Source organism: Sinohyriopsis cumingii, chromosome 14, assembly GCF_028554795.1.
Source record: "Sinohyriopsis cumingii isolate HCF-2022 chromosome 14, ASM2855479v2, whole genome shotgun sequence".
NCBI lineage: Eukaryota > Metazoa > Mollusca > Bivalvia > Unionida > Unionidae > Sinohyriopsis > Sinohyriopsis cumingii.
Genome location: NC_142974.1, coordinates 66,115,198 through 66,141,756, shown reverse-complemented (window position 1 = coordinate 66,141,756; position 26,559 = coordinate 66,115,198). Strand labels below are relative to the sequence as shown.

The window sequence follows — 26,559 nt, the reverse complement described above, 5'->3', positions numbered from 1 at the left end:
CAAGCTTTCTCACATACCCACATTTGGCTGAATCCGAGACTCGAACCCACGCAGACAGAGGTGAGATTTCCGTGATCCGTAACGGAGAGCGCTTTAGACCACTCGGCCACTCGGGGCCCCCGGAGTCGAGGTCAGTAGGAACTGGATGCTACAGTCTACCTACACAAGTTTTCTCTGCCTCGCATCAACATACGAGAATGGCGACTTTGGTAAAGGCGTATTGGTTAAAGAGATAGGGTACCTCTGCCTGTAGCCATTATAATAATTTATAATAATTCCCCTTCAGTATTCCTTATTAGCCTGTCGCGATGTACTTTGTAAGAAACTTGCCAACTACCAATTGCTATTTTAAAACAGATATAGAGATGTTTGTTGTTGTTGTTGTTATTATATTTGTTATTGTTCTTGGTGTTCTTATTGACAAATCTGTTACGGAATTTCAATAAATTCAGTATAAAGCTTATGAACTGAACACAATATAGCGGTGCGGGGGGTATTAAAAAACAAACGTTATTCATTAGCAATTCTTCTCTTGTTATTTAAAAAATATTATGCAACCAAATTCATAAATCTCGCCTGCCCAGGACTTCGTGGTCAATAATTCCAATATTATTAGATCATTCCAACTTAGTTACCTGGCGAAGAGTCTGTCATTTTGCCCAGTTCTGTTTTCCACGTCCACAATGTAACATGATATTCTCACTCCGAACATTTTTTCTCCTGTGTACACTCTCAGCTATTTCACTTTCTTGTCCTTATTATCGGTGTATTTTACATCCGAGATACAATATTCAGTCTTGACTGAACATAATGCAGTCAAATTAAATATTTTCTTAAGAGCAAATAAATATATCTACTTCCGCAGACTAAATGTCGCGAAACCAAAGTGCAAATTTTAAAAGCACTCTAACATTAATATTTTTTTATATTTTTTTATAGGACATGTCTTTCTTTCCGATTTGCGAAAAACAAATCACTTTTAACCCAATCACATAACTGTTTACATATTTCACCGCTAGCCACCATAAATTTTCTTGTTACATTCCAGGGGCCTTTACTTGACCGAGAGGTGTCAAACCCTGGCGCGATTCCCGCTTGAAGTCATAAGTTTACCCCAAATTTCCAAAGACTTCCATACAAACTTCATTCTAGACATACATTTCTAATCAATGCAAGACCACAGATCTCACAACCTGCCAAATATCCACCAACCGCACACCCGCACGGCCTCTTTTCGTTAGGTTTCTGTACCGCCAGCAGTTCTCGCCGTATAAACTATGCAACTGTCCTTTAGCACAGGGAACTATTTTAGCTACTCCACCTTAGGCCAGTCAAACTATGGTTCCCAGGCACTTTCTGACAGTATAACTGCACTACATTTGTCACCATGGCGACATAAACGGTATCTGCCAGGTCCCTTCCTATTTAAAGCAGCGGTTAAGACATTTAATGTAGGTATGTCTCTTTTGATCTTGTATTTGTGTATGCAGTGCTTGGTAAGTAGAAAAATAAAATAAATAAAATAAAACGCGTTTTCTTTGAAAAGCTCCACATTTATATCTCACAAGAAAACCATTTTGACCTTTGGAATAAGTATTTTTGCCCAGTATATATCGAATCCTCAGAAATACATCACTTCATAATCTATTAATGATATGCTACATCCCCCATCTCCACGCCTTGGTCTCAAGAAAGACATATTTTCTATCCTGCCGAAACATACGACTTTTAATTAATCATATAAACACGCTGTCCACAAGTGGAACACTATTATTAATTCGCAAACACATTTCAGTTGTTGGAATTGGTTCATGTTTTGTCGCTCGTAAATTAATCGATTCACGAATGTTCGATGGCAAGTAGAGCATTGCATTCGTTCTTCGTCTTCATGAATACAATATTTGGACGCTAAACAGACAGATCTCTCCCGATTGCTAAATCCTTGGTCACGTTTGAAGCAATATTAATCGTATCCGATAAATAATGTTTTGCTTGTAGCAGCAAAATGATCTTGATGATGATACGTTTGAATCTGTTTTACGTCTTGAAAATGTACTGATCGAAACGGGAAGGTTTTACGATATACTTTGAGCACATAAAGAGGAGACAGTGCGTCTTGAAGGTTTAACATTTCAGGAACTCCAAACACGGTCTCATATGAAATGCATACGTTTTTCAAAAGGAGGTTTGCTTTTATTTGTTGCTTGGCTCTGTATGATCGTCTAATGTTCTCCTATAATCGTCATACAGCATCTTTCTTTTCTGATGCGTTTGAACCGCCCTGATGACAATTGCTAAACATGTCAGATACTAATGGTTGTTCATCTAGGTGACACTTTATTTGGTACTGAGGATTTCATCCACAATTGAGACCTTGCGTCATCCACTGTATCTTGGAGATTAAAAGTTCATCTTGTGAAGAGTGGCCTTTCAATCGGTTATGTCAGACTCATCTTTGAATTGTTGTAGCTGTTGAATTTGCTCAAGATTTTGGAAAAGTCAATTCTCCACGTGTACTAAACTTGATCCACACAGGAAATTTCAGACAGTCGTGAATAATTGATAGTCTCATGGTATCCTGATCTTAAGCTTGGCACTGTCGTTAGAATGTGTCTAACAAAGACTCCAATAAACCTATAGCGAAGCAATTTGATTTTTTCCAGAACGTGACACTTAGATTAGTTTAGACAATTTGTCGTTTCCAGTTCGCGTAGGTACACTGGCAGATGGTGTTACTCATTACAGAGTAATTGCTATGATATTATCAAACAAAACAATGCAGCTCGAAGGTATTGGTAAACGAACGAGGGTCGTTGATGTACCTGTGGAAAACATGTAATTGAACCATACATTTTGTAAGATGTCATATCAGCACATCAGTATTACCCTGACAAACACAAAAGACACAATCGGCATCGGCAAGTAATTGTGGAACAACAAAACTACAAAAATCAACGGCGTTCTAAGGCTCAAATAAATTATCGTTGACCGAACGTCAGATGAAACACTTTAATGACGCTAAGAAGTCAAAGACTGGTATGAAACTTCTCTTTATGCGAGTGAGATCAACGATACAATTAAGACTGGTAGTATATTCCCACTCCTTGCAGCTATTCCAGCGCTGATTGCCGCTGAATCTCCAACTGTTGAAGAAGCAGCCGCACTCGGCATCACTGGATCCACTGCATGGATGGAATTGAGAAAAGCGACGGGGCAGGGTCTGAAGGCCAACCTCAAGACCTCAAAAATATAATCTAATGTCATGGGGTTTACGACTATCAGGAACGTGGTACGGTCAAGGTCAGTTCCTATTAGGAACATTTCAGTAAGCAAGCTTAGAACGCAAAGCGTTCCAATGTCTGATTTTGATTTACTTGATGTTTCTCGGCGATGAAACATCAAAACCATTAGAAGATTTCCGATGAGTGATTAGTTACCAGAACAAACAAACTGCGTTGATACTGGTATTTATAATCTTGATGGTCGTTCTGGGATACATACGCTATTGATCCACGTAGTGTTGTTTATGTTTATTCGCACGGATTGGCGCCAATAGAAGAAGTTGTAAAATACATAGATGGATTTGCCGTCCCGATCTGGCACTCAATATTACCAACATCAAATCTGATATAGAGGCTATATGCGGTCCAGAAGCACTTGCTGTACTTAACACTATATCAAGGTCATCAGTACCGCCGCATAAAGCAGTACTCGTTTCTACTATCTGTCGATTTAAACACGTTTGAAATTTATAATGGTAAATATTTACGGAAGATCTCATGACGCTAAGGTTAGAGGTAAACCTGGTCCCGGCGAAATTGATTCGTCAGCGTATGCGACACGAGGTGAGCTTGCTGATCTTATGAACATCACTGGGGTTGACAGAGATGAAGGTTTTCAGGATCAATATAAAATGCTAAAGACGAGCAATATTATGTCGATATTATCAGGTGAGTTTTAGGTGCCACCACCGATAGCATCGTGGTATTTACTGATGGTGGAAAAACCAGAGTCTCAAGCGTATGAATCGCGGCGATCAGAAACTAGATCAATAAACGTGTTGTTAAAACTGGTGATACAATGACAGATGAACTCAACATGAACATATATAAAATTGTTCTACTGAGAGAACCAGCGTCCGACGACGACACCGCAATGAAGAAATACGTGGATGACAGCGACACCCCGATTGATAGTAAGTTAGCCATGTTGTGAGCTAAGTATGACGTTCGATGAAATCACCGAAATATTCTTTGGGAGTCGAATGATTGTCATCCTGAAACTCACTGAAATTAACACCGAACTCTGATCTGGCCAACATTAAAAAACAAATCAATAGCCACGATCAAGGAATCGCTTGCAGATATCCCCGACGTCGCTGAACGCGTCAGAAAGGTTGATTATGGTGTAATTCATACGATCCCTATCATCAATGCGGTATACACAAGGAGATCTGGATCAGCAACATGATCAAGGAAAATAACTCAGTCAAACATACCGTTGAGGTCTCCAGCAAGTACAGGCTCTCGGTGTTGAGCTCCGCGGAATTTAGTATATTTACGATATATCCATGGCGTCATTGAACCGATAAATTTTGTGGAATCGTGCCAGTCATTCTAAATCAAAATACCGAGAAAATATTCATATCGGATCCCTAAGACAAAAAATTAAATTCTGCAATGTTCAGGTGGTCTCGTGAATTTGTCGCGCGACAGCTCAACTGATTACTTAATACATATATAGCCACAATGAATCCCAAACAGACTTACATATATAATCAAGTATGTGATTGACAGGAATAGCTGAAAATAATCAAAGACGAGCATATGACGAAATAGCGGCACTGCAGCAGTTGCATCTTCGTCACCGACAGCCTCCTCCTCAGGCCTCGAGGACGTTGCTAAAATGTATCGTTAAATATCCCATCATAAGTCGTAATTTATAATCCGTATAAATATAATAATTACAGCAGACATAATTACACGACTGGAACACAACTCAGCGGAGGACTACACTATTATGAGTGATTTCAACGAAAGCCAAATGAAGAACAAAGGACAAGACTCACTTCTAAATACTTTACACTACGACTTATGATGGGATATTTAACGATACATTTTAGCTACGTCGTCGAGGCCCTGAGGGGGAGGGCCGAGTTGGGGTCACAATATTATCACCCCGACTCCCTTCGTCAACGTTTATCTAATAATAAAAGTAATGCATTGAGAGTTTATTATAAAATCAGAAGTGATGAAGTGCTAGAGAGCGACATTGATGGAGGTGTAATGGTGATAGGAAAAGGTATTAGCGATAGATTTTCCATCTCAAGAAATTAATATATCGAAAATTAAGAGTCTTATGGATAAAATGAGTGATACTAGTTCTCTAAACTTGTTCAAAAGTAGAAATCAATGGAAGGGAAAACAAACCTCAAACACAACAACGATCCAACGATGGGATGTTGACATGTATTGACAGGCCGTATTATTAGCGAGCATTTCCAGTGTCTGTCAGTGTTTACGCGCTTTATACGTTACGTTAAAAGAACCTAACATCGATGATCTTCAAGCGGTGAGTGGTGTTAGCACCAAGACTGGTATCTTAAACTGCGTACTTCCAAGGGTCACATAACATTTTGTGAAAGTGCGACGAGGAAATGGACTCAGGAAATTTACACATGGAGCCGAATCTGATAACATGCGCTGTTGCACAAGGTTAATCATGGACGAAACATACCTTGATTTTATAATTGATGCTAAGGCCAAAAAAGGCGTGTTAGCCACAGCAGAAAATGCAAACCTACCAGATGGAACTGCGATTGGTGACCGTCAACGCGTATTTGCAAGTGCCTATGCGTATCTTGTCGTGGGTCAAAAACAAGATATCTGCCCGATGAAATTTGTTGGGCGCCTTAACATCACACCGTCCATGCTGAATCGGTGTAGGCGGTGGCAAATAAATTTGCAATATTGCCTGCCGGGACAACCAGTCTGCGGCAACATCACGTTTTACACCAGCTGAATGAGCGAGTTTGCTAATCGCCGCTGTGCCTTTCCATTATCCTCTTGGAATATAATAAATCGATTCCATTATATAATTATTGGACAATTAATTACCGGCCCTGTGGGGATAGACCCCCACTACTAGGTTAAGGCTCATCGTAGATCTTATCAAGTTAGTTGGCTAGTGTGTTCCACATACTATTATTTTTTTATCCACTTCAGCGTGTAAATCAGATTGACATCAACGATATGTAGCTGTTGCAGCTCTTTATTTTTATACGTGATGTTATGAGAATGGCAGGCTTGATCTATCGTTTTCACTGGAAACTCGGCAGCATTTGGTAGGTTTTCCTGTTCAAGTCGGATATCAGGTAGGTTTCCTGGATTATAATAATTACATCTCGAAAGATGTTTTTCACTTAGACCACGGAATTCATGGCAATTTACCGAGTGTCATGGTAATATCATCGCCGCTGTTTCGGCGTCTTGTGAGAGGCTTTTGGAGGTTCGTGAATCGCTGTTGGCGATTTGAGAATGTCTGAAGACACAAACTTATATTACTTTGTTCCGCAATTTAAGCACGTACCTGTAAGTGCCCGACGACGAATCATTGTCGTTGTCCAATAAAATAAGTGAGCGAGTTACATCGAACACAATATAAATTCATGATTATACATATTAATATATTCCTACAAAATTAACATGACTGACTTTTCAGCGACACCAGAGCAAGGACCAACCAAACGTCATCCAGTATTACCCAATCATATCTTAGCCATCATCATCAGTCCCTCTGGATCTGGTAAAATTCAGTCGCTCCTCAACCTCATGATGAGGTGGCTCAGTTGGGACAAACTTTATTCAGTAACGCCATCTGCGGACGACCAGCGATACTATGAAGTCCGCAAGGAATTCTGGGAAGCTGCAGTGGATTCCTTGGAACGCGATCGTTCCGCCGATTAAGATGGTGTTAAATTTATCACTGACATCAGTGATGCACCGTCAGTCGATGTTGGCGTCAATAATCGTTTACTTTACGACGGAGGCATGCTTGACAAACAAACAAATCCAGCCAGAATATCTCCACGGGGCAGACATAAAACCAGGGATGTCATTTACGTTACAAATCGATACGCTTAGATCCTTAAGGTGATAAGAGATACCTGCAATTTTTGAGTTATCTTCAATGACGTTGATACACATACACTAAGAAATGTTCATCAGATTTGGTGCCACCGCGATATGGACATGAATAAGTTTGAAAACGTCTTTGCACCTGCTCAGAAATCCACACATGATTACACGATATAAACTCACGATATCATATTGGTCTCGATAAAATCTTTGGTTGAGGTACCGGTCAGCACATATATTATATACTAAAAAATATTATATCAAATTGTCATCCTAGCGACATGCCTGATCAACTTCATTTTTCTAGGGATACTCATTACCGATTTCTACCTTGCGCTAAGCGACAGTAGTTCAATGATTTTGTAACACATATCTCGGGTGGTAGTGGGGGGCTTGACCCAAACTTGCACCTGTGGACATCACAGACGATGCATCTACGGTAGACACTAGGCTCGAATCAGCGTTTTTAATGAAAGATATCAAAATTTAATTTTAGCCTCGATGTTAAAATGGACCCTTAAAAGCGTTCAAAGAGGTAATTTTACCACCTTCCCCACTGCTAGGATAAATGAAGTTTGATATATGATATTTTGCAAACACGAATAGTATATCATTCACAAGTAGGATATATATATATATATATATATATATATATATATATATATATATATATATATATGAAACAATTCAGTCACATAATATGGATAATGCAAAGATATTGCAAGTGGATATTATGCATACACCTACAGCTGAAGATTATTCCCATAAAGTGGGTAGCGTTATGACAAATGCTGTGTTGTGACGTTAGTGTATAACTCGAGTCTATAAATACCCATGTTATGATGCAGCCTACGGATAGAGAGTTTACGGATATCGGTTTTCCCATTGCAAACGTTTGGCTCGTGTATCATGGGGTGAACCTATACTCAGTATTTTGAAGGAAATGAAGAATTACAAGCATATTCTAATAAAGATTAAATCTTATTATATACTGGACTTTCTAAGCAGATAACAATTTCGCCATATTCTACAACGGAATGGATGTAATTTAAAATAGCATATGGACAAAGGAAAAACGGATAGTAACAAGAACGAAACTTATGTTGTTTTTGTATTTGCGAATATGTGCATGTGTATCTGGAGACTTTTGAAAGGAAATAAACGATGTTTATTCACGATTTCTGAAACACATTTAATATATGCTTTCAGGAATTGCAACAGCAAAGAGAAAGAGTAAGTATAATTGCATTTGCCTTCGAAAATGAGTTAATTTAATATCTTATATAAGATTGTGCTTTGATTTATCAGGTGCAAATATGTAGTAAATATCAACCATTCCTCGAACTGGATTCCTTTCCTTTTCTTATCGAAACATTGCTTCCTAATTGTTTTTGAGTACATCTATCTACCTATCTATATATCTATCAATCAATCAATCTATCTATCTATCTATCTATCTATCTATCTATCTATCTATCTATCTATCTATCGATCCTTCCATCCATCCATCCATTCTGGTATAAGTTTGTATCATCTTAAAATTGGATTTAGCACCACATTCATTCCCCTCCCAATAGTATATCATTAATATTTCTTAGCGTATCATCATCACCTGTTAATTTATTTTTGTCAAGAAATCCATATTAAGGGATTTGACTTTTAATGTTCCCTTGCTCTGAAATAGTTTGATATGCTAACAATCTTGTTGTATCTCAATGGTATAATCCAAAATGTCTTTAATTGATTTCATAGGAATTGCAAAATATGTATTCCTAAAATTTATAAGCGCTTGTAATTTCAATGAATAATTGAAGCAAATGTGTGCTTTCAAATTGAAACTGAACGCTAGTAAATAACCTATTAATTTTGAGATGCTAACCTGGAATTACTAACTCTCAGCTAAACATCCGTTATATTAATAGCTAAGACGCAAATGCAGCAACCTAATTACTTTTGACTATACATTTCGAGATCACACTAACTTGTCAACATGGCCAGGACCTTTGTCAGCTAACGGATCACAAATTAGGTCACTATATTTTCTTATGTTTAAAGGAATGGCTTGAACTCAAATTCCCTAAAAGTCGTCAGCGACATTTCTTTTTTACCGTACATGTCAAAAGGCCACATTATTATGTTTACTCAAATTAAATGACATTTGCTTATATTATAAACTCACAATGGATAAAGCAAACTATTTAATATGTTTTACTTGATTAAATGACCCTTGTAATATATAATGATAAAGGAACACTCATACTATAGATATTTCATAACAATATATATAGATACATGGTATATAATACATGCGTACGTTTAGTACTTTCTAATATATTCGATCGCTTCAGAAGTCATTATCTCGAGATGACACTTTTAAATTTATATTGAATAGGAGATACCAGATGGAATAATAATACTGTAAAAGACTAATAATATGCTATACCCTTTTCATTAAAATTTCCTATGTTGTTAAGTAATGCAGCTACAGAGAGTATTCTTAAATTCAGTTTTGGGTTTACTTCTGGAAGTTTTACGATCCTCGAAACTTCTCTGAGATGTTTTCTGTTTATTTTATGACATTTAAAATCGTTTAATCTACCACAATGAATTTTCCTTGTGCCATATATTGCAGCACACACTTCATCTTGAATTTCTTCGTACAATCTATAAATTTGATTTAGATCAACATTATGTTCAATTTTCAAAACTTAGATATGGATATAGTAGTCTTCATATTTCATCGTGAAATCTTAATTTGCTTTCATGAAGAAGTCAGTATGAATAGTTTTTAAACTCTTTTCAAATAGACTTTTTCACATGTGTTTCAGCAATACAATTTTATTTCTAATCGGACCGAAAAATGCCAGTGACATAGTTTGTTTGCGAAAACTACCATCACCGTCTCATAAAGGTCCTACATGATGTGCAACTGGCTGATCTTAATAGAAGATGTTTTAACGTTTCCGATCAGATTATTATACGTTTTGACATTTTTGCAGATAACGTTTGCATCCACGCCTCACGAAGCTGTAGTTTTGAATAAATTTAGAGAATTTCCATATTTCTCTTTCGCGCCGACATGCTTTCTAATCGATGGATAGACGTTTTACTGTCATACATACAACTTAAGGGCAATATTATCAAAACAAAGTCCAAAAGAGATATTATAGAAAGTGCAGGGTTTATGATATGATTATGTACCCTACGATTTGGCATAGTAAAAAGTCGTGCAGTGTACCAGTTATATCAGGTTGTACAAGTTAAGAGGTTTTATTTCTCTGCTTGTTTTCTAGTGCCTGTGTTGGCGAATATGCAATTTTTACCTAAATAATTAGTCATATTTCATTGTGGAACGTGTTATAGCGCCTTAAATTTGATCTCTGCTCGATAAAGAAAGAATAAATATGCAGTGATCTGAATACAGTACATCCGTCACAGTAGATTATTCAAAGGGCAACTATTAGAAAAGTCACATTTCAAGTAATGACATGCACTGTGTTAGCAATATGTATCTGCCCATGTTTGATATGAAGTAAGCAACCTTTTTCAATAATCCAAGTCCAAAAGAGATTCGTGTAATAATTGTAACCTTCCATCGAAGTTAACTCCTCTTTCAATTCTAACTCTAAAATAAAGAAATTATTTTCCATGCGCTTTTTTTTAAGATGAAGTTTTAAGAAAACATTTTATCGTTCAAGTACACAAAGGTTATTTAAGCGAATATGTGCATGAGTATCTATCAAAGTATGAAGCAACTAATGCGATGTAAATTCACCATTTATGTAGCACGTTAATATTTGTGTTTAGAATCTCCAGGAGCAAAGAAGAAAAGTATGATTATATTGGGCATTATGAAATAAGTACATAATATGTGTTGCATAAGGTTCTGTTATGATTTTTAATTTTCCTTCTTGTAATAACAGTAACCATTCATTGAAATTAACACAGCTTCTAGTATGATCTGTACATATTTAAAAGTTATTTTTCGTAGCTCTTCTTTATTGAGAACGAAGTGGTAAAAAAAGCCTAATCGTATTTATTGATTTGAGCCCATAATGATGTTATATTTTCTTTTTAACTCAAATAACACTTGACCAATTTTATGATACAGGCTGATGTCTTCCACATCTACCTACCTACCTATCTATGTATCTATCTATCTATCTATCTATCTATCTATCTATCTATCTATCTATCCATCCATATATCTATCTATCTATCTTGTTGTTCTCAATGTTTTGAAAAATGGTGTAAAGTAATTTCTTTTGGAGATAAAACTTTTTATTATAGCATTATACAAATGAGGCAAGTCTAGTTACAGTCATGAGTATACCGTACTATATATACTATACCTTTTTATTTAAGTAGATGTATTTTTTTAAGTCATGCAGTGACACGTAGGTTTATATTAAATTTGGTGTTTGTTCGCTGACATTTTAAAATCTTCCTTCAAGCTTGTTTCCAGTACTAGGATGTTTGGTTTCTTTCTTGTGATTCAAAATCGTTTGATCCACCAGCAAAATTTATTACAGCATGGGCGTTTTGAAGTTCCTCTCCATAATTTCGAAATATAATTTCATACATAAACGCTTTCAATTTAGAAAAGTATAGTATGAATAGTTTTTGGAATCGCGATCATGTGCATGAGCTTCTACCCTCTTTTGAAATGAAAAAAGTTTATTCACTATTTCAAGTACATTTTTTAATATTTGTTTTCAGGAGAAACGTGGAAATGTAAGTATTATTGTATTTTCCCTCAGCAAATGTGTACATATTAGGCAATGCATGAAGTTTCGCTATGATTTCTCAGACGCAAATACAAGCTCAATATAACAATTCCTCTAATTTATGGAAATTCTTTATTCAACCTGTACATTTACATTTATTATTTACCATGCTTATATTCCAGATGAAGTGTTAATAACAGAAGTTCATGTTTCATCATGTTATCCTATTTGTTTTTCTTAAGTGCATAATGAGACACTTTCCTGTTTGACTAAACAGCATTTGTCGAATTTTGTAATACACGTAGATATTTGATGCATATGCAGGTATATGGAAATCTGCACTATAAGTATGATAAAAATAATAGGTGTGGAGTAAATGATAATGTTTCTGACATTTATTCAGTATGAATCAATATTGTCAGGAAATTGAGAACTAATCTGTGTACATCGAATTGCCGTGTTTTCTAGCCTATAATCACGACGACGAAAGGAAAATCTACACAGACGTTTTGCTTTAATGTACAATTCTATATAAGCGTATTGTTTGTCAGTCAGCTGTTGATGGGCAACGACAATAGCATTTTCATTCATGGCGAATCCCCAAATACAGTACTCTCATGCAAATGGATTTCAAATGAGTAACCTGTCATCCATGACCCATTTATATTCTTTGACATGATATAACTGATCGCTTTGACATGGTCAGTCAAGTGTGGTGAGAGCATTCTTTAGTGATCGTTCCGGTGGCCTCGTGGTTAGAGCGTCCGCCTCGGATGCGGGAGGTCGTGGGTTCGATCCCTGGCTGAGTCATACCAAATACTTAAAAAAATGGTACTGAAAGCTGCCTCGCTAGGCGCTCAGCAGTAAGAGGTTAGTTTTAGGACTGGTCGGCCTGGTGTCAGGATAATGTGACTGGGTGGGATATCATGCTACATGTCTGCGGCATAATGCCCCAGTGAAGACATCACTATGAAGCTGCCACATTGCAGACATCGTAGCGATATGACTGAAAAATTGTTAAAGCTACGTTAAAAATCCAAATGCACACACACATACACGTATTCTTTAGTCACTAAGCTTTTTACAGAAAAGGTTACATTACCGTGTTATATTACTAAAGAAGAAGGAAACGCAAAAGAAATGTAAACATCATGACATCCAGCTCTGGAGCCTTTTGCGCACTATTTCCTCTGCTGGATTCTAGTGGATTTGTCTACGACCGCAAATAACATCAATTACAGCACCAACGCAAACCGAAATCCGAAAATAACCTTTTTTCCACGACTGAATTTGACATGCTAAAAACTATACTCATTTGCGTCTGAGTCTGCAAAACAGTGAATAGGTTTTTTTTCTTTAATAAAAAGAAAGTATTAAATGGACAATTGTGTCAGATGCCATAATGAATAAACCAACGTTAGCTATATAAGGGTTTTGCCCATTTTAAATAGTAACAAGAGGTTGCATTTTGTTGTGAATTTTATTTGCTGCCGAATAATAATGTATCAATAAAACTGCGATATTTTGAGAGAGAAACCCGTTACTTAGGCAGAACGTTTCACAGTTGTATCAAGGAAAGACTATTTGCACAGGATTTCTTCTAATAAAGTTGATTTGATAGATTTCCAGAGGATATAATCCATAAGAAGCAATATATTTGACAATGTAGTCGCTGGGAAATTAGAAGTCTACCCAATCTGTTGAACAAACCACATGATGCCAAGAATCTGTGCATGAACAGTTAGAAGGATAATGAAATTCTCATATGTTTCGAAATATATCATAATTTTACACTTTAAGCTTTCTTTAAAATGTTATGCTAAGTATGTCGATGAATGGGAGTCTCAGTGCTCCGTTGCACGAGACCTTTGATGCATTTCGACTTTAATTAAGTCATTGGAAGTTGGGAATGAACACAGAGCAGAATTTTGTCTTATGGAATGAGTGTCCATGATTATTTAAGATGCTCTTCTAACTTGTCTTTTTGACTCGTCATCAAAAATGTTTCGTCTTGCACAATATAACAATGTTGGTCATTCATTTATACAACTGGCGAGCAAAACAGAAGACTAAGTGTTCTTCTTATTTTACACATGACAACATGTCGGTTTCAATTTCATGTATACTTGTATTTATGGACAGAAAGTATCACCTTAGTCTATTTCCGTAGTTTCCTGTTCCATGTTTTCAGAGTATATGATCTGTTTAGCCAAACGGAGAAGAGATGAATAATGCAGATAACATCTACTGTTTGTAGTGAAGGGACTTTTGCATCACAAAAGTGCAGCATAACCACTCTGGTTAAGAAAGTCTTTCACCTTTATTTTGGCTGCAAAATTGGAGGTAAGGAGAAGATGTAGGCTCCACACATGTGCTGCAACACATGTGCAACAAATCGTCGCCAGTGGTTACAAGGAAAAGGAAATCTATTCCGTTTGAAGTGCCAATGATTTTGGAGAGAGCCAACATATTATGCCAGCAATTGTTACTTTTGCATGGTACCTTCATTTGGGAAAGGTGTATCAAAGAAGCAAACGTGGACTGTGCATTATCCAAACATTTCATCAGCGATACGCCCAGTACTCCATGGATAAGGCCTGCCGGTACATGATGCACCAGAATCATCATCACATGAATCAGATAGGAAGAGGAAGCGGCTGAAACTTCTAGTCCTGAACCATCAATGTCACATGACCCACAATTGCTCCTATTCTCCTCAACTGAACCACACCTCATAATACAAGATGAACTAAATGACATTGTCAGGGATTTGGAGCTATCTAAGAATACGTCTGAGCTGTTGGGGTCCAGATCACAGCAGTGAAATCCCCTGGTGGGTGATGTTAGGGTTTTCATGTTCCGTGACCGTCAGAAAGATCTTGTCCCCGTCTTCTTCACGGAAGGTGATCGTGTTGCCTGCAACATCGATGATGTGATGGCAGCCCTCAACATCGTTCATGATCCAGATGAGTGGAGACTGTTCATTGATTCTTCGAGGACGAGTCATATGTCTTTTTTTTGCTGCATAATGGCAATTTTTTGCCATCAATTCCAGTTGATCACGCAGTGCATATGAAGGAAACCCATGAAACATGAAATAACCTTTGAGGTGCATAAACTATGACCAACATCAAACGCAGTTATGAGGCGATTTGAAGGTTCTTGCTCTCTTGGTTGGTCTGCAGACTGGATATACAAAGTACTGCTGTCTTCTTTGCGAATGGGATAGTCGTGCGAGAGATTCCCACGAGCTTGGGAGGAAAAGTGTTCAGCATCCACCACTTGTTGAATCAAGGAATATTTTGTTACCTCCATTGCACACCAAGCTGGGTCTGATGAAAACAATTGTCAAATTGATAATAAATAGCACAATTATCTTTGAAGCAGACGACTTCCTAAAAATTGTAGATGAGCGTTTCGCATCATTAAGTAAACTTAGCAAATGATTCCCAAAGACATTCCTTACCTGTCCTTGTGAAATTCCCATAGATACTAACATTATCAATTCCATGCTAATACCGTTAGACACCGTAGTGTCTCTCCAATGTTAAATTTCCAGTAACACTCATAATGTCATTCTCTGGTTAAATTCCTTAGACACGCATGAACTTTCAACCCTTTTTAACAAAGGATTTCCATAGACACCCGAAGTCCATAATATACTACTGTTATAACTTCCAAAAATGCATCCTTATCAAAACATCTTGTCCAAAAATACTTTCTTCCATGTTTTTGTCCATACCATTTCAATCTGTAATTAAATATAACTGTTCCAGCAACATAGTTTGTTAAAAAAACTACCATCATCTTCAAAAAAGGCCCTATCTAAACAGAATGTATACTTTCGTTTCTTATTATTAAATTATTGCGCACATTTTATGACCCATATTTTACTTGCATTGGCTTATGCCTACTATTAGTGGTATACTGTGTGATATGGTACGCACAATTTAGGGACAAAATAACTAAAGCAAGAAGAAAATACTTATTGTAAAATGTGGAGATTTTTTTGAAGGATGATGTGCCATTTTATTTGCTATAGTAATCATCCGTACGGTGTACAAGTTATTACATATTGCACATAGCTATTGACATTGTTTATTTAGGTTTATGCGTTTACTTGTATTAGTATGTGCTTCACCAGAGCAATTATATATCATGCCGGAAAACTTTAAAGAACATTAATGTGTATCTCTTCGTGAAAACTAAACACAGGAAAGTTGAAACACAAATATTTATTTTTGATTGTGGAATACCCAGTTCAAGTAATGCCATGCGCTGTAGCGCTGTATGTGTATATATGAATAAGCGCATCTGTTTCTAACCGTTTTCGAAACCAAATAAGCGATTTGTGTATGCCATTTTTAGTAACATATTTATTATATTATTTCACCGAGAAAATATGGTAAAAGGAATATTAAGTATTACAATGTCTGTTCTCATAAAAACTACATACTGTGTATTGTTCTGATATAATTTCTCAGAAGCTTACTTGCCTTAAATATTTTCATCGAATTTAACAGATCAGTTATTGAACGATAAATCTGTCCGTTAACGATTCTTATATTCTGATGGTCATTATTGGGGACAAATGTGGGTACATAGGGATGCCTTTGGAGATGTGGGCCAAATCCGAAGTGGTTTCGAGAAAAAGTTGATAATTACGGTCCGCGAGAGGTATTTCCTTGATCCCGCGATGAACTATTTCTTCGGTAAATCCTCCATATTTGCTCTTCAATTCAGCGGATTAGCCAACAAAATTTTATCATCTCTGGGGCAGCCTTAAAAAGGAAGTCGCTGGGAAATTTACACAGCCACACCTGCTTCGGTAAATAACGGCTTCGTATTATCCGCCATAAGTCGTGCGATGGCGAAATTGATATCTATTCTTATGGCATTTCTGATCGTACGGAAACATAATTTTGAAGAAAAAATTGAAATAAAAGCGGAACAAAAAATTATTTGATTTTGAATCAGTTTGAAGCGAAGACAGCTCCTAATCCCAACTGGATTTGGGACAAAACTGATATTGCACCTTTTCCAGTATTGTCCTCATCTTCCAGTTAAGTGCTTGACCCAATGGCAGGCATAGTCACGCTGTGGTGAATTAGGTATATATGTGAAGGAATGCTGTTGCACAAGCAAAAATAACAGGTTAAAAGAACGACATGGGGCCACCAGCGCTGATACGAGCCTTGAAGGATTCAATAGACGGCACTGTAATGGCTGTTGTTGGCAGGCAGTTCTAAAGACTGCGTGGAAAAAATATGGTACCTTGTATCTGGCTGATAACTCTGCTTGAATCAGGTACCGTGTTGTCGGTATTGCAACTAGCTGGTTGATAATACGTTAGATCATGGTGACCTTGCTCTGTTGACAACAGGTTACAAGTCTTTCCAGTGGAATTCCGTTAGCATGGTCGTGACACATCTGGTTCGTCGGTAATCAGCGTGACATAACATTGCTGAACGCCTCTGGACTCTTACAAGGTTGTCTACTTTGGCCTTGGAGTGTGGGACCCAAACTGTAGACGCGTATTCGAGCTGGGGGCATACGAGCGTCTTGTAGCAGCAAGCCTGAATGTGCTTTGGGCAAGATGATATGTTTAACTGTAGAAACGATGTCGTATGATTGGCTTTCTTGGTAACCAAGTTTGTGGGAATTTCAAGATAGTTTACTGCCCAAATTGACACCAAGGCACTTAGCTTTGTTGGTCTCGTTCAGAATTTGCTGGTTAACATAACATGAGATGTTAATTACCTTCAGATTTTTGGTTATGCGTATGTGTTCGCACTTTGACATGTTGAAATTCATTTGCCATTTCCTATCCCAGTCCTGCAAGTGCCATTTGCTGAGGTGTTCTTGTAGAGACACTGCATCTTATTGGAAATTAAACATCCTATACAGTAGAGAGTCATCAACAAATAGTCTAGTTGTAGAGTAAACACTTGAGGGCAAGTCGTTGAAACATACGAGGAATAGGAGGGACATTAACACTGATCCCTGTGGGACACCTGAGGTGATTTGGGATGATGATGATACAGATCCCTCAAGGACGACCTGTTGGTTTCTATATGTTAAGAAGCTCTTTATCCTACCAAGTGTACGGTCTCTGACGCCATAGTTTTGAAGCTTGATTGCAAGATATTGATGCTTAAGCTCATCGAACTATTTGTTGAAATCCAGCAAAATGGCATGTATCCGCTGTTTATTGTTCAATATTGCAAGATCACAAACAGTAGTACTGTATCTCATAGGATCTGTTCTTTCTGAAACCATATTCTTGGTCACAAATGATATTGTTTTGTTTCAGATGATCCAACAGGTGTCTGTTGATAATAAATTCCATTCCCTTGCAGCACATTGACGTCAAGGACGTTGGTCTATTGTTGACCATGTCTTGATTGTAAATGTTGCGGTGGTTCATGCATCTATTTGTTTACTGGTATAGTTGTGTCAATTCTTTTCTGTTGGTCACATTATATGTCCATTGTATCCCTTAAAGTTTAAGATTAGAAACACTCATATATGTAACTTTATTTGGAAGGGAACCCATAGACGTACAGATAATAACTTTGTACTATTGAATTCGTCATGTTGTTGAATTAAAAAACGTTTGATAGAGAGAAATAAGAGGCTAAATAGTTTTATGCAATTGAACAAGTAGTTGTTTCTTTAATTAAGTTTTAACAACAAATTTAGACACCAAAAGTTATGATGAAGCAATAGGAGTGAATAGCTTTGTCCAGGTACATTCTATGATAGCCACCGAGGAATTAGGTGGATCAGATTCTTCATGAGTATATTGCACTAACCCCAGACCTAGTATTGTGAAACTAACACAAGCAGTTTCTGGATAGACTAAAGGTCAAATGGTTGCAAAAAAAGATTAGATTACAGGGTTCTTTTTATATTTTTAACAAATTCAGCAATGCGTTAATTTAGAATTTTGTACCAGATCGGTCCTGAGAACTGTTTGATGTAATACAAATTTGAACCGGAATTGTTTGTCCTGATGTATGATTATAAGTGGATGTTGTTTCATTTACATCGGAAAATATCCTTCCAAAATGTGGACTTTTGTTTTGTACTCTTCTAAAATAACACATTGCTTGTGCCATGTCTGTATAGCAGGAACTAATCCCTGGAAGTGGTTCTATGGATTTGCTCTACAAATGCGAGTGTGTGTTTTGGTGTCTTTAAGAACTCATCAAAGAAAATAAATGCTTACTCATGGATTAATAGCTAGATCCTCTGGCACATATTTGTGGTATTCGAACCTGTTATCCGCCATGTCTGCTATCTTAGACCCGTCCTATGTCATAACGTCCAGTGGGTGTTTCGTGCTTTGCATAGAAGGATATAAGAATGTTTGGTGTTTCCTTTGGATGTATGAATGCAAAAAATCGAGAAAGACATTTTATTTAGTTAATATATTTCAACTTCAATCACCTTTTTGCTATGCTATTTTCTGTCAATATTTCTACTATGTTATACAATGTTCAAGTAAAGAAAAGTTTAGAATTAGAGTTTTGGATTATCATAATAAAATAAATACATGATAAAGTTGTTTTGGTATTTGTAATGTTACATTTATGTATCGTTATTAGTTTGCAAAGACTCTGGTTAAGATATAATGTTCTAAAAGGAGGACAATAGAGGTAGTGGAATTAATGCATGGAATGACATTCTATCATATAATATGTTTAAAACAAATTGAATCTTATATTTCACTCTATTGACAATATGAGGCTTAGGGAAAGGAAAAATTACAGGCACATGCAGACATTTTGTGTGAATATTGTACTACTCGTGGTAAAAATACTAATAGACAGTTTATGTCCATGCAAATATATTATAGTACACTTATAAACATCCATATAGTTCATGCATTATTCATTCCAAATTTAGCTAAGAAGCTGTAAAATATATATTATATTTTTTGCAAATATGCAATAAATAAATATATCTTCTTAATAATTGTTTTAAGACTGCGCAGGTTAAGAAATGGGTTTATTTTATAAAGTATCTTTTAAATGGAGTAACTCCGAACACATTCTGTAATATACACTATTTATGCACAAGAGTCTGATACTCTTTTTTAAAACCTCCCTGAACAGTGTTCGTTCATGCTGATATTAATGTTTCCAATGGGCTTTTCTGCTTCATGTAGTTGGAATACAGATGTGGAATGCGATGTGGTACTATGAAAGCAGCTAATCAGCTTGTCCTACAGAGAATTACCACAGTGTGCTCATGCCTATATTTTGGGATATATGTGTCACAATTACAAAAACGTGTACAAAGATAACTGGATCTCTGATTTGTATTTTCGACTTCTGATGTAGTATTACACTGTAAAAATGTTACATTTGTAAGTCTACTTATATACCAAAACAGTTTAGCACTGCAATTTTCGTGCATTGTGACTGGGCATTTATTTTACATGATCACATTTTTCCTCTGCAATTTAAAAATAGTCATTAAATTTTTAAACAATGTTAATTGGTTAAAACTGCCTAACTATTATGGCAGCACTTGAGCAGCTATGCAGAGCATACTATTTTTGAATGATATATTGTGACTAAAATGAGGACTTTCAAAATCGAAGAAATGTGTTGAGGTGCATTTATTTTTAATTCATACAGTGATAATTACGTGGCAATGTGTCTTTTTCTATTACACCTGACTAACTTGACTTTTATCAATGGTGCACAGGATGAGACAGAACGTTGCCAAAGGTTCGCTCACAAAAATCTAATATTGGGAACATATCTGAATTTAAATTATTTCCTATACTGTTTACAAGTGTTCACATTATAGAAATCATTTCTAGTAACAAATGCACATCGTTCGATGTACTTTGGACGACGCGCCTGGCCTAGGTGATCTGAGCGTCTGCCTCCATCCGAGTCATATCACAGATTTACATGAATGGTACTAGCAGCTGCCTCAACTGGCATTCAGCATATAGAGGTTATTGTTACGATTGGTCTGATTGGTGTGAGGATAATGTGGCTGGGTGGGACATTATACCATGTGTCTGCGGCTTGATTCCCCAATGCTAGACATCAGTATATACTTCCACACTGCATAGTTGCGAAATGACTGAAACATTGTTAAAGATGTTACAAATCCAAATCACACACTCGATGTATTTTTGTCTGCTTGCTTTCAAAATGAAAAGATGTATTCACATACTAAAGTTGCATCATCAGTATCTGAAAAATAATTACTAGCTTTAATTTTTCTTCCTTCAAAAATCTTCAAACGTAAATGAGAAACATACTATTTAAGGGTTAAATACTGTCATGAATTACCTCAACGATTGATAAACGTCTGCATTTGTGACGCAACTATCTGTAGGAATATTAAAAATGGACTGATTAGTTGCAGGTGTACGACCAAAGGTCATAAATTATATTCTATGAATAGCAGCATAAGCTTGCATTATGTTCACCAGTTATTTACCCTTCTCTCTTGTGTACCTTGCATGGGTCAGCTGGTTCACAATATCAAAGACTAGGTAAAACCCAGACTTGTTTTTATCGCTGTTCTTATTCTAATCAATGTCTGAACCGCCATCTGCAATGTGAAGAAGTGTGACATTTTCTTAAACTATATTAATGTGCTTTAATAGAGTAGTGTAAGATGATGTTGGATGTTTGAGTGTGTGCTTTTACATAATTTATTAGCTTAATGTGCATGCATAGATGATTATTTAGTACCCGTAATCAATTCATGGCCGTGACTTAAATATGAGCATGCACATTCTTGTGTCACCTGAGTGATATTTGGCAATATATATATATATATATATATATATATATATATATATATATATATATATATATATATATATGTATGTATAGGTGGTTGCAGATGGGGTTGTAGCGGAGTTTTGTTTTGTAAAATTGTACTCTTTCGTTTGTTGTAATAAAGAAGATACAATCATTATTTTAAGACGTTTACATTATGTAGAGTCCAGAATAATATGCAGTATGCAAAGGAATACCAAATTCATTACAAAGGATATGGTGATATGCAGGAGTTTAATTAATGTCATGGTCATTTCTGGCCATTCATAATAATGGGTTATGATCCAGCAGTCAAAGCTGCAAACATATACTTCTTGCACATGCAATCGAAGAGCTATATTCACATTTTGGGGGTGTGCCGTGACTCTGTTAAATATTTACGTGTAGTAATTGAACAGTTCTATCTGAACTGACTCAAAGTATCAAGTAGAGGATATATAGGCGAACTGGCCCACCCATGTCATCGAAAAATTGCAGATGATACACTGTTTGGGGGAAATTTGGAAGTAAGCATCTTGGAGCAGTTTTCCCTTTTTCTGTCATATCTCAGTCTCTATATCTTTATCTATGCTTCTTAAGAAGACGTGTTCAATAGCTTTTTCATATTGAATAAAGCTAGCACTTCCTTAAGTTGCGTATTGTAGAAGAAGGCGAATATTTATTGGCATATACATCATAGTCAACATAACTGTAAGAAATTTCATTCTGAAAACGCTATGGTATTGAGCGCTGTTATTGCTTCACTTGCATTAAACATAATGTATGCGAAACGAAGATGATATATGGGAATAAAAAGCTAGTGTTCTATAAGGAAAGTTTTTGAATGGTGTCCGAATTAATAATATAAGTTACACAAACATCGATTCGTTACGGTAAATTCAAGTTCGTATTTGTTTCCAGGAAAAATAATGACGTCATCAGTGATGTCTTCTAACAGCTATTATGAAACAAGACGAGAATGAACTAGAATATTTATGATACGACTACCTTTTGCACTCTTTACTCTAATCAAGACTTTCTGTAAATGTCAAAGCAACAATGTTGGGAAATAGCCGATTGTTAATATTGTGATATGACCAACCGTAATAAGGAGCACTTGTAGGTAAAATGTGCGTAATGGCTGTTTGAAACGTGCAGTTATCGGACATGTGTAATGAAATACAGTGCTGGAACCTTTTCTTTGAATGTTAAGGACTATGCTATACGTTACCACATTCATCACCTGCAAGGTCCTATTTTGCTTTAGTTATAGCAAATATCGGAATTGTTTCTTGGTATCATCATATTGTAACATTTTAGTCGCTTTTGCTGCAATTATTCTTAACATTCAAATACATAAAGGTTTCAGGCAGATATGTTACAGAATATATATGAATCTTTCAATAATGTTGGCGCTTTATTTTCTTTTCAGATAGTGGTAAGTAATGTCTACTAAAATATGTTATGGTTATGGAATAAAGTCGATCTGTATTTTATGTTCTGATCATTTTACATTATGGATTGTTTGGAATCAGTCAACGTGAGAACCAGAGCAAAGGCGCCAAGTTATAATATGTGTTGTATTTCCTCTGTTGTTTCCTCATGTATCTTATTTTGGCATTGTCCAAATTATATATATCATTTGGATATTTGTGAGTGTGTGTTTGTTTTTAAGCTATCAACATAAGCTGATCCATAGATTGCGGGAACAGTCCCTTAACTATGTGAAAATTGATAAAAGAGAAGCACAATGGAACCTATTCAGACATGCTCCAGAAATCAAGAGGGATGTAAAAATCACTGATATCGACTTAATATACTTTTTTCCTCGTTTCTCTGCAAATGTTTATCGTGTTTTATAGAAATAGTTGATTTTCTGATAGGATCTAGTATGATATGGAAATACATTTTATGGCTTACTCTACATACTTACGGAAACACCCCATTTCTTCGATGTACCGATTACTTGTATGCAGGGTGTTTACGTGATACTAGATATTGGAATAATCTCTTGGTATCATCATAACCCAATATAATCATTGCTATGAGCATGTTTTACTGAAATTCTTCCTACATTTCATGTAGATATATAACTTAGACATATATTGTATGAAATACATGAATTTGAAATAATAATAATGATAATTTTTTTTCTTTTCAGGAGATCGTAAGTATTTGCAATTGAGATACAATATGGTTGCGGTATAAAGCAAATCAATCTGAATCTACAGTATCCATGTTCAGCCCATATCATTTGTTGATCAAGATTATTTGGAACCAATTAATGTCAAATACCAGAAATTAAGATGTCTAGTGGAAATATGAGTTGCCCTCACGTATGCTTTATTGCAATGAGGAAAATTATAATACCCGGTGGTTTCCTGTGATATACATCATCTGTTAGTGTTTAGATTTTACTTACTCCTAATATTAACAAAATGCAATTACATTCTAGTCAACACTTACACCTTTGTAAGGATTAATTTGCTGAAATGTCATTACGGTATTATGCAGATCTTGTGCCTAAAATGCGTACTATTACTGTAAAATGTTACGAAAGGCACAAAAGATATTTGAGAAGAAAGCTAGAGTGCAATAAAGAAAGGTTATGCATTATAATATTGATGGCTTAGGATGATGTCGCCATAGACTGATGCACGATTGTCTGAAATAATAATATCAGTAACACATGTATTGGTTCGATACTCTGGAAGATACATTCCATTTTACACATTTCTTTTCTCCATAAAACATAATATTGTCTCCTATGAAGTCTTCAAACAGCATTTAGAGGATGCGCTAGACAATTTAGTCATGATAAAACTGCCCCAAAACAAAATACATTAATAAATACCTTCACATTTTAAGGAACACTGAATAAAATAGCCTGCTGTTATGATTTTGATATTAGTAAATGTTCACTTGGGGAAAAGGTGCCGAATAACCTGCTTAAAAATGTACAATTAACGTACATGTATAATAATATACAATACTGGCGCCTTCTACGTTTCTCCGATTCGTTTCAGGCAAATTGCTGATTTGCTTACGTGATAGAAGATATCGGACATGTGTCATGCCATCATCCTAATATAATACGATTATTAGTATCAGCATTATAGTACATTTCACTGCAACTGTTCCATACTTTCAAGAATGTAAAAGTTCTTGACAAATGTTGTACTGACAGCCTATTAATTATTTGCTAATAATGACAACGTCTTTTTTTGTTTTCGTTTCAGTTCTTGGTAAGTAAATTCCTTTAAGTATAGCTATGTTGTGGAAGGAATTAAATCAACGCTATGAATTTTTAGACAGCTATTATATAACGTAAAGGGGACGAGTAGGATCATTTCTTTATAATAAGATATGCAGCAGAAGTTTGGGGTGGGAGAAACAAGGGGCGTCGAATATGAGAGGGGGAAACGACCCATCAGTGCCCCATTGTACAATCCGGACCTTGTAATCATGTTGATTTTACCTGTATCAATGCTGATTTATCAGTTATCAAATGTAAATCTTGATGAGCTCTTGGATAAAAATGACAAAAGCAGATTGCCACGCCCAAGTGATTCGTGTTGAATATCTATTAAATAACTCTCTCGGGCAATTGCGAGACCCCCCCCCCATGATTAAAAAATCAAGACGATACATTCCAATTTACACCTGTTCTGTCCAGTAAACATAATATTGTCTCTTATGATGTCTCCCGACAACATTTAGGGGATGCGCTAGACATTTTTGTCATGATAAATCTGCCCCAAAACAATACGTTAATGATGACCTTCACATTTCGAAGGAACACTGAAAAATAGCCCGCTGTTACGATTTTGATATTAGTAAATGTTCATATGGGTAATGGGTGCTGAATAACCTGCTTAAAAATGTATCAAATACTGGCTCTCTCTTGATCGGTTCTCTGATTTGTTGCATGCAAATTGCTGATTTGCTTAAGTGATAGCAAATATCGAACTTGTAGCATGTCATCATCTTAATCTAATACGATTTTAGAATCAGCATTGTAGTACATTTTACCGCAACTGTTCCATACTTTTAAGAATGTAAATGTTCCTGACAAATGTCGTACTGACAGCCTATGAATTATTCATTAATAATGACAACGTCTTTTTTGTTTTCGTTTCAGTTCTTGGTAAGTAAATTCAATTAAGTCATGCTATGTTGTGGAGGGAATTAAATCAACGCTATGAATTATTCCGACAGTATTATTTAACAAAAAGTGGATGAGTAAGAAGATTTGTTATAATGAGACTAGCATCAGAAGTTTGGGGGTGGGAGCCAAACAAGTGGTGTCAGCCTTGAGGGGGAAATCCCCCATCATGGCCCAATTTGACAATTCGAGCATTATAAGCAAGTTGATTTCACCTGTAGCAATGCTGATTTATTAGTTACCAAATATAAATATTGATGAACAATTGGGAAAAATTGCAAAAGGAGATTGCCACGCACAAGTGATTGTTGTTGAATATCTATTTAATAACGTTCTCGGATAATTGTAGATTTTTTCTTGTTTAATTTTCATTGTGCGTGAACACCACCCCACAAGTGGAGTGCTAAGTTAGAAATGAAATTTAAGAACAAATTTGTAAAGATTCAGAAGGCTGTCCAGACTGAATTTGAATTTGTTAATTTGTGATCAAGCACACACATTAAGTGAACCCTGGATGATTTAAAATGAACACTCTTCTTTGAGTACGGAGAAGGGGGCTAGGCATGTGTACCTGGGTCAAGTTTTACAATTATCCATTTCAATGATTTTTCATCTTTTTCAATGCTCGTGACCGCCATCCCATTTATAAAAGTTTTCTTTAGTAACGCCGACATATATTAATCCGTCGTATACTGGGATAGAATCTTAACTAGGTTTCCACAGGTCAATCGAAG

General features: G+C 36.1%; 1 protein-coding gene across 1 annotated transcript in view; it reads left to right on the top strand.

The window, feature by feature from the left end:
* The window catches only part of LOC149784031 (uncharacterized), a 63,134-nt gene that overhangs the window by 24,474 nt on the left and 12,101 nt on the right, over positions 1-26,559 (top strand). Inside the window, exons 2-4 of the mRNA XM_089932937.1 lie at positions 8,346-8,369; positions 23,822-23,827; positions 25,802-25,807. Coding sequence (XP_089789063.1) covers positions 8,346-8,369; positions 23,822-23,827; positions 25,802-25,807 — 36 coding nt within the window. The remainder of the gene's footprint in view (positions 1-8,345; positions 8,370-23,821; positions 23,828-25,801; positions 25,808-26,559) is intronic.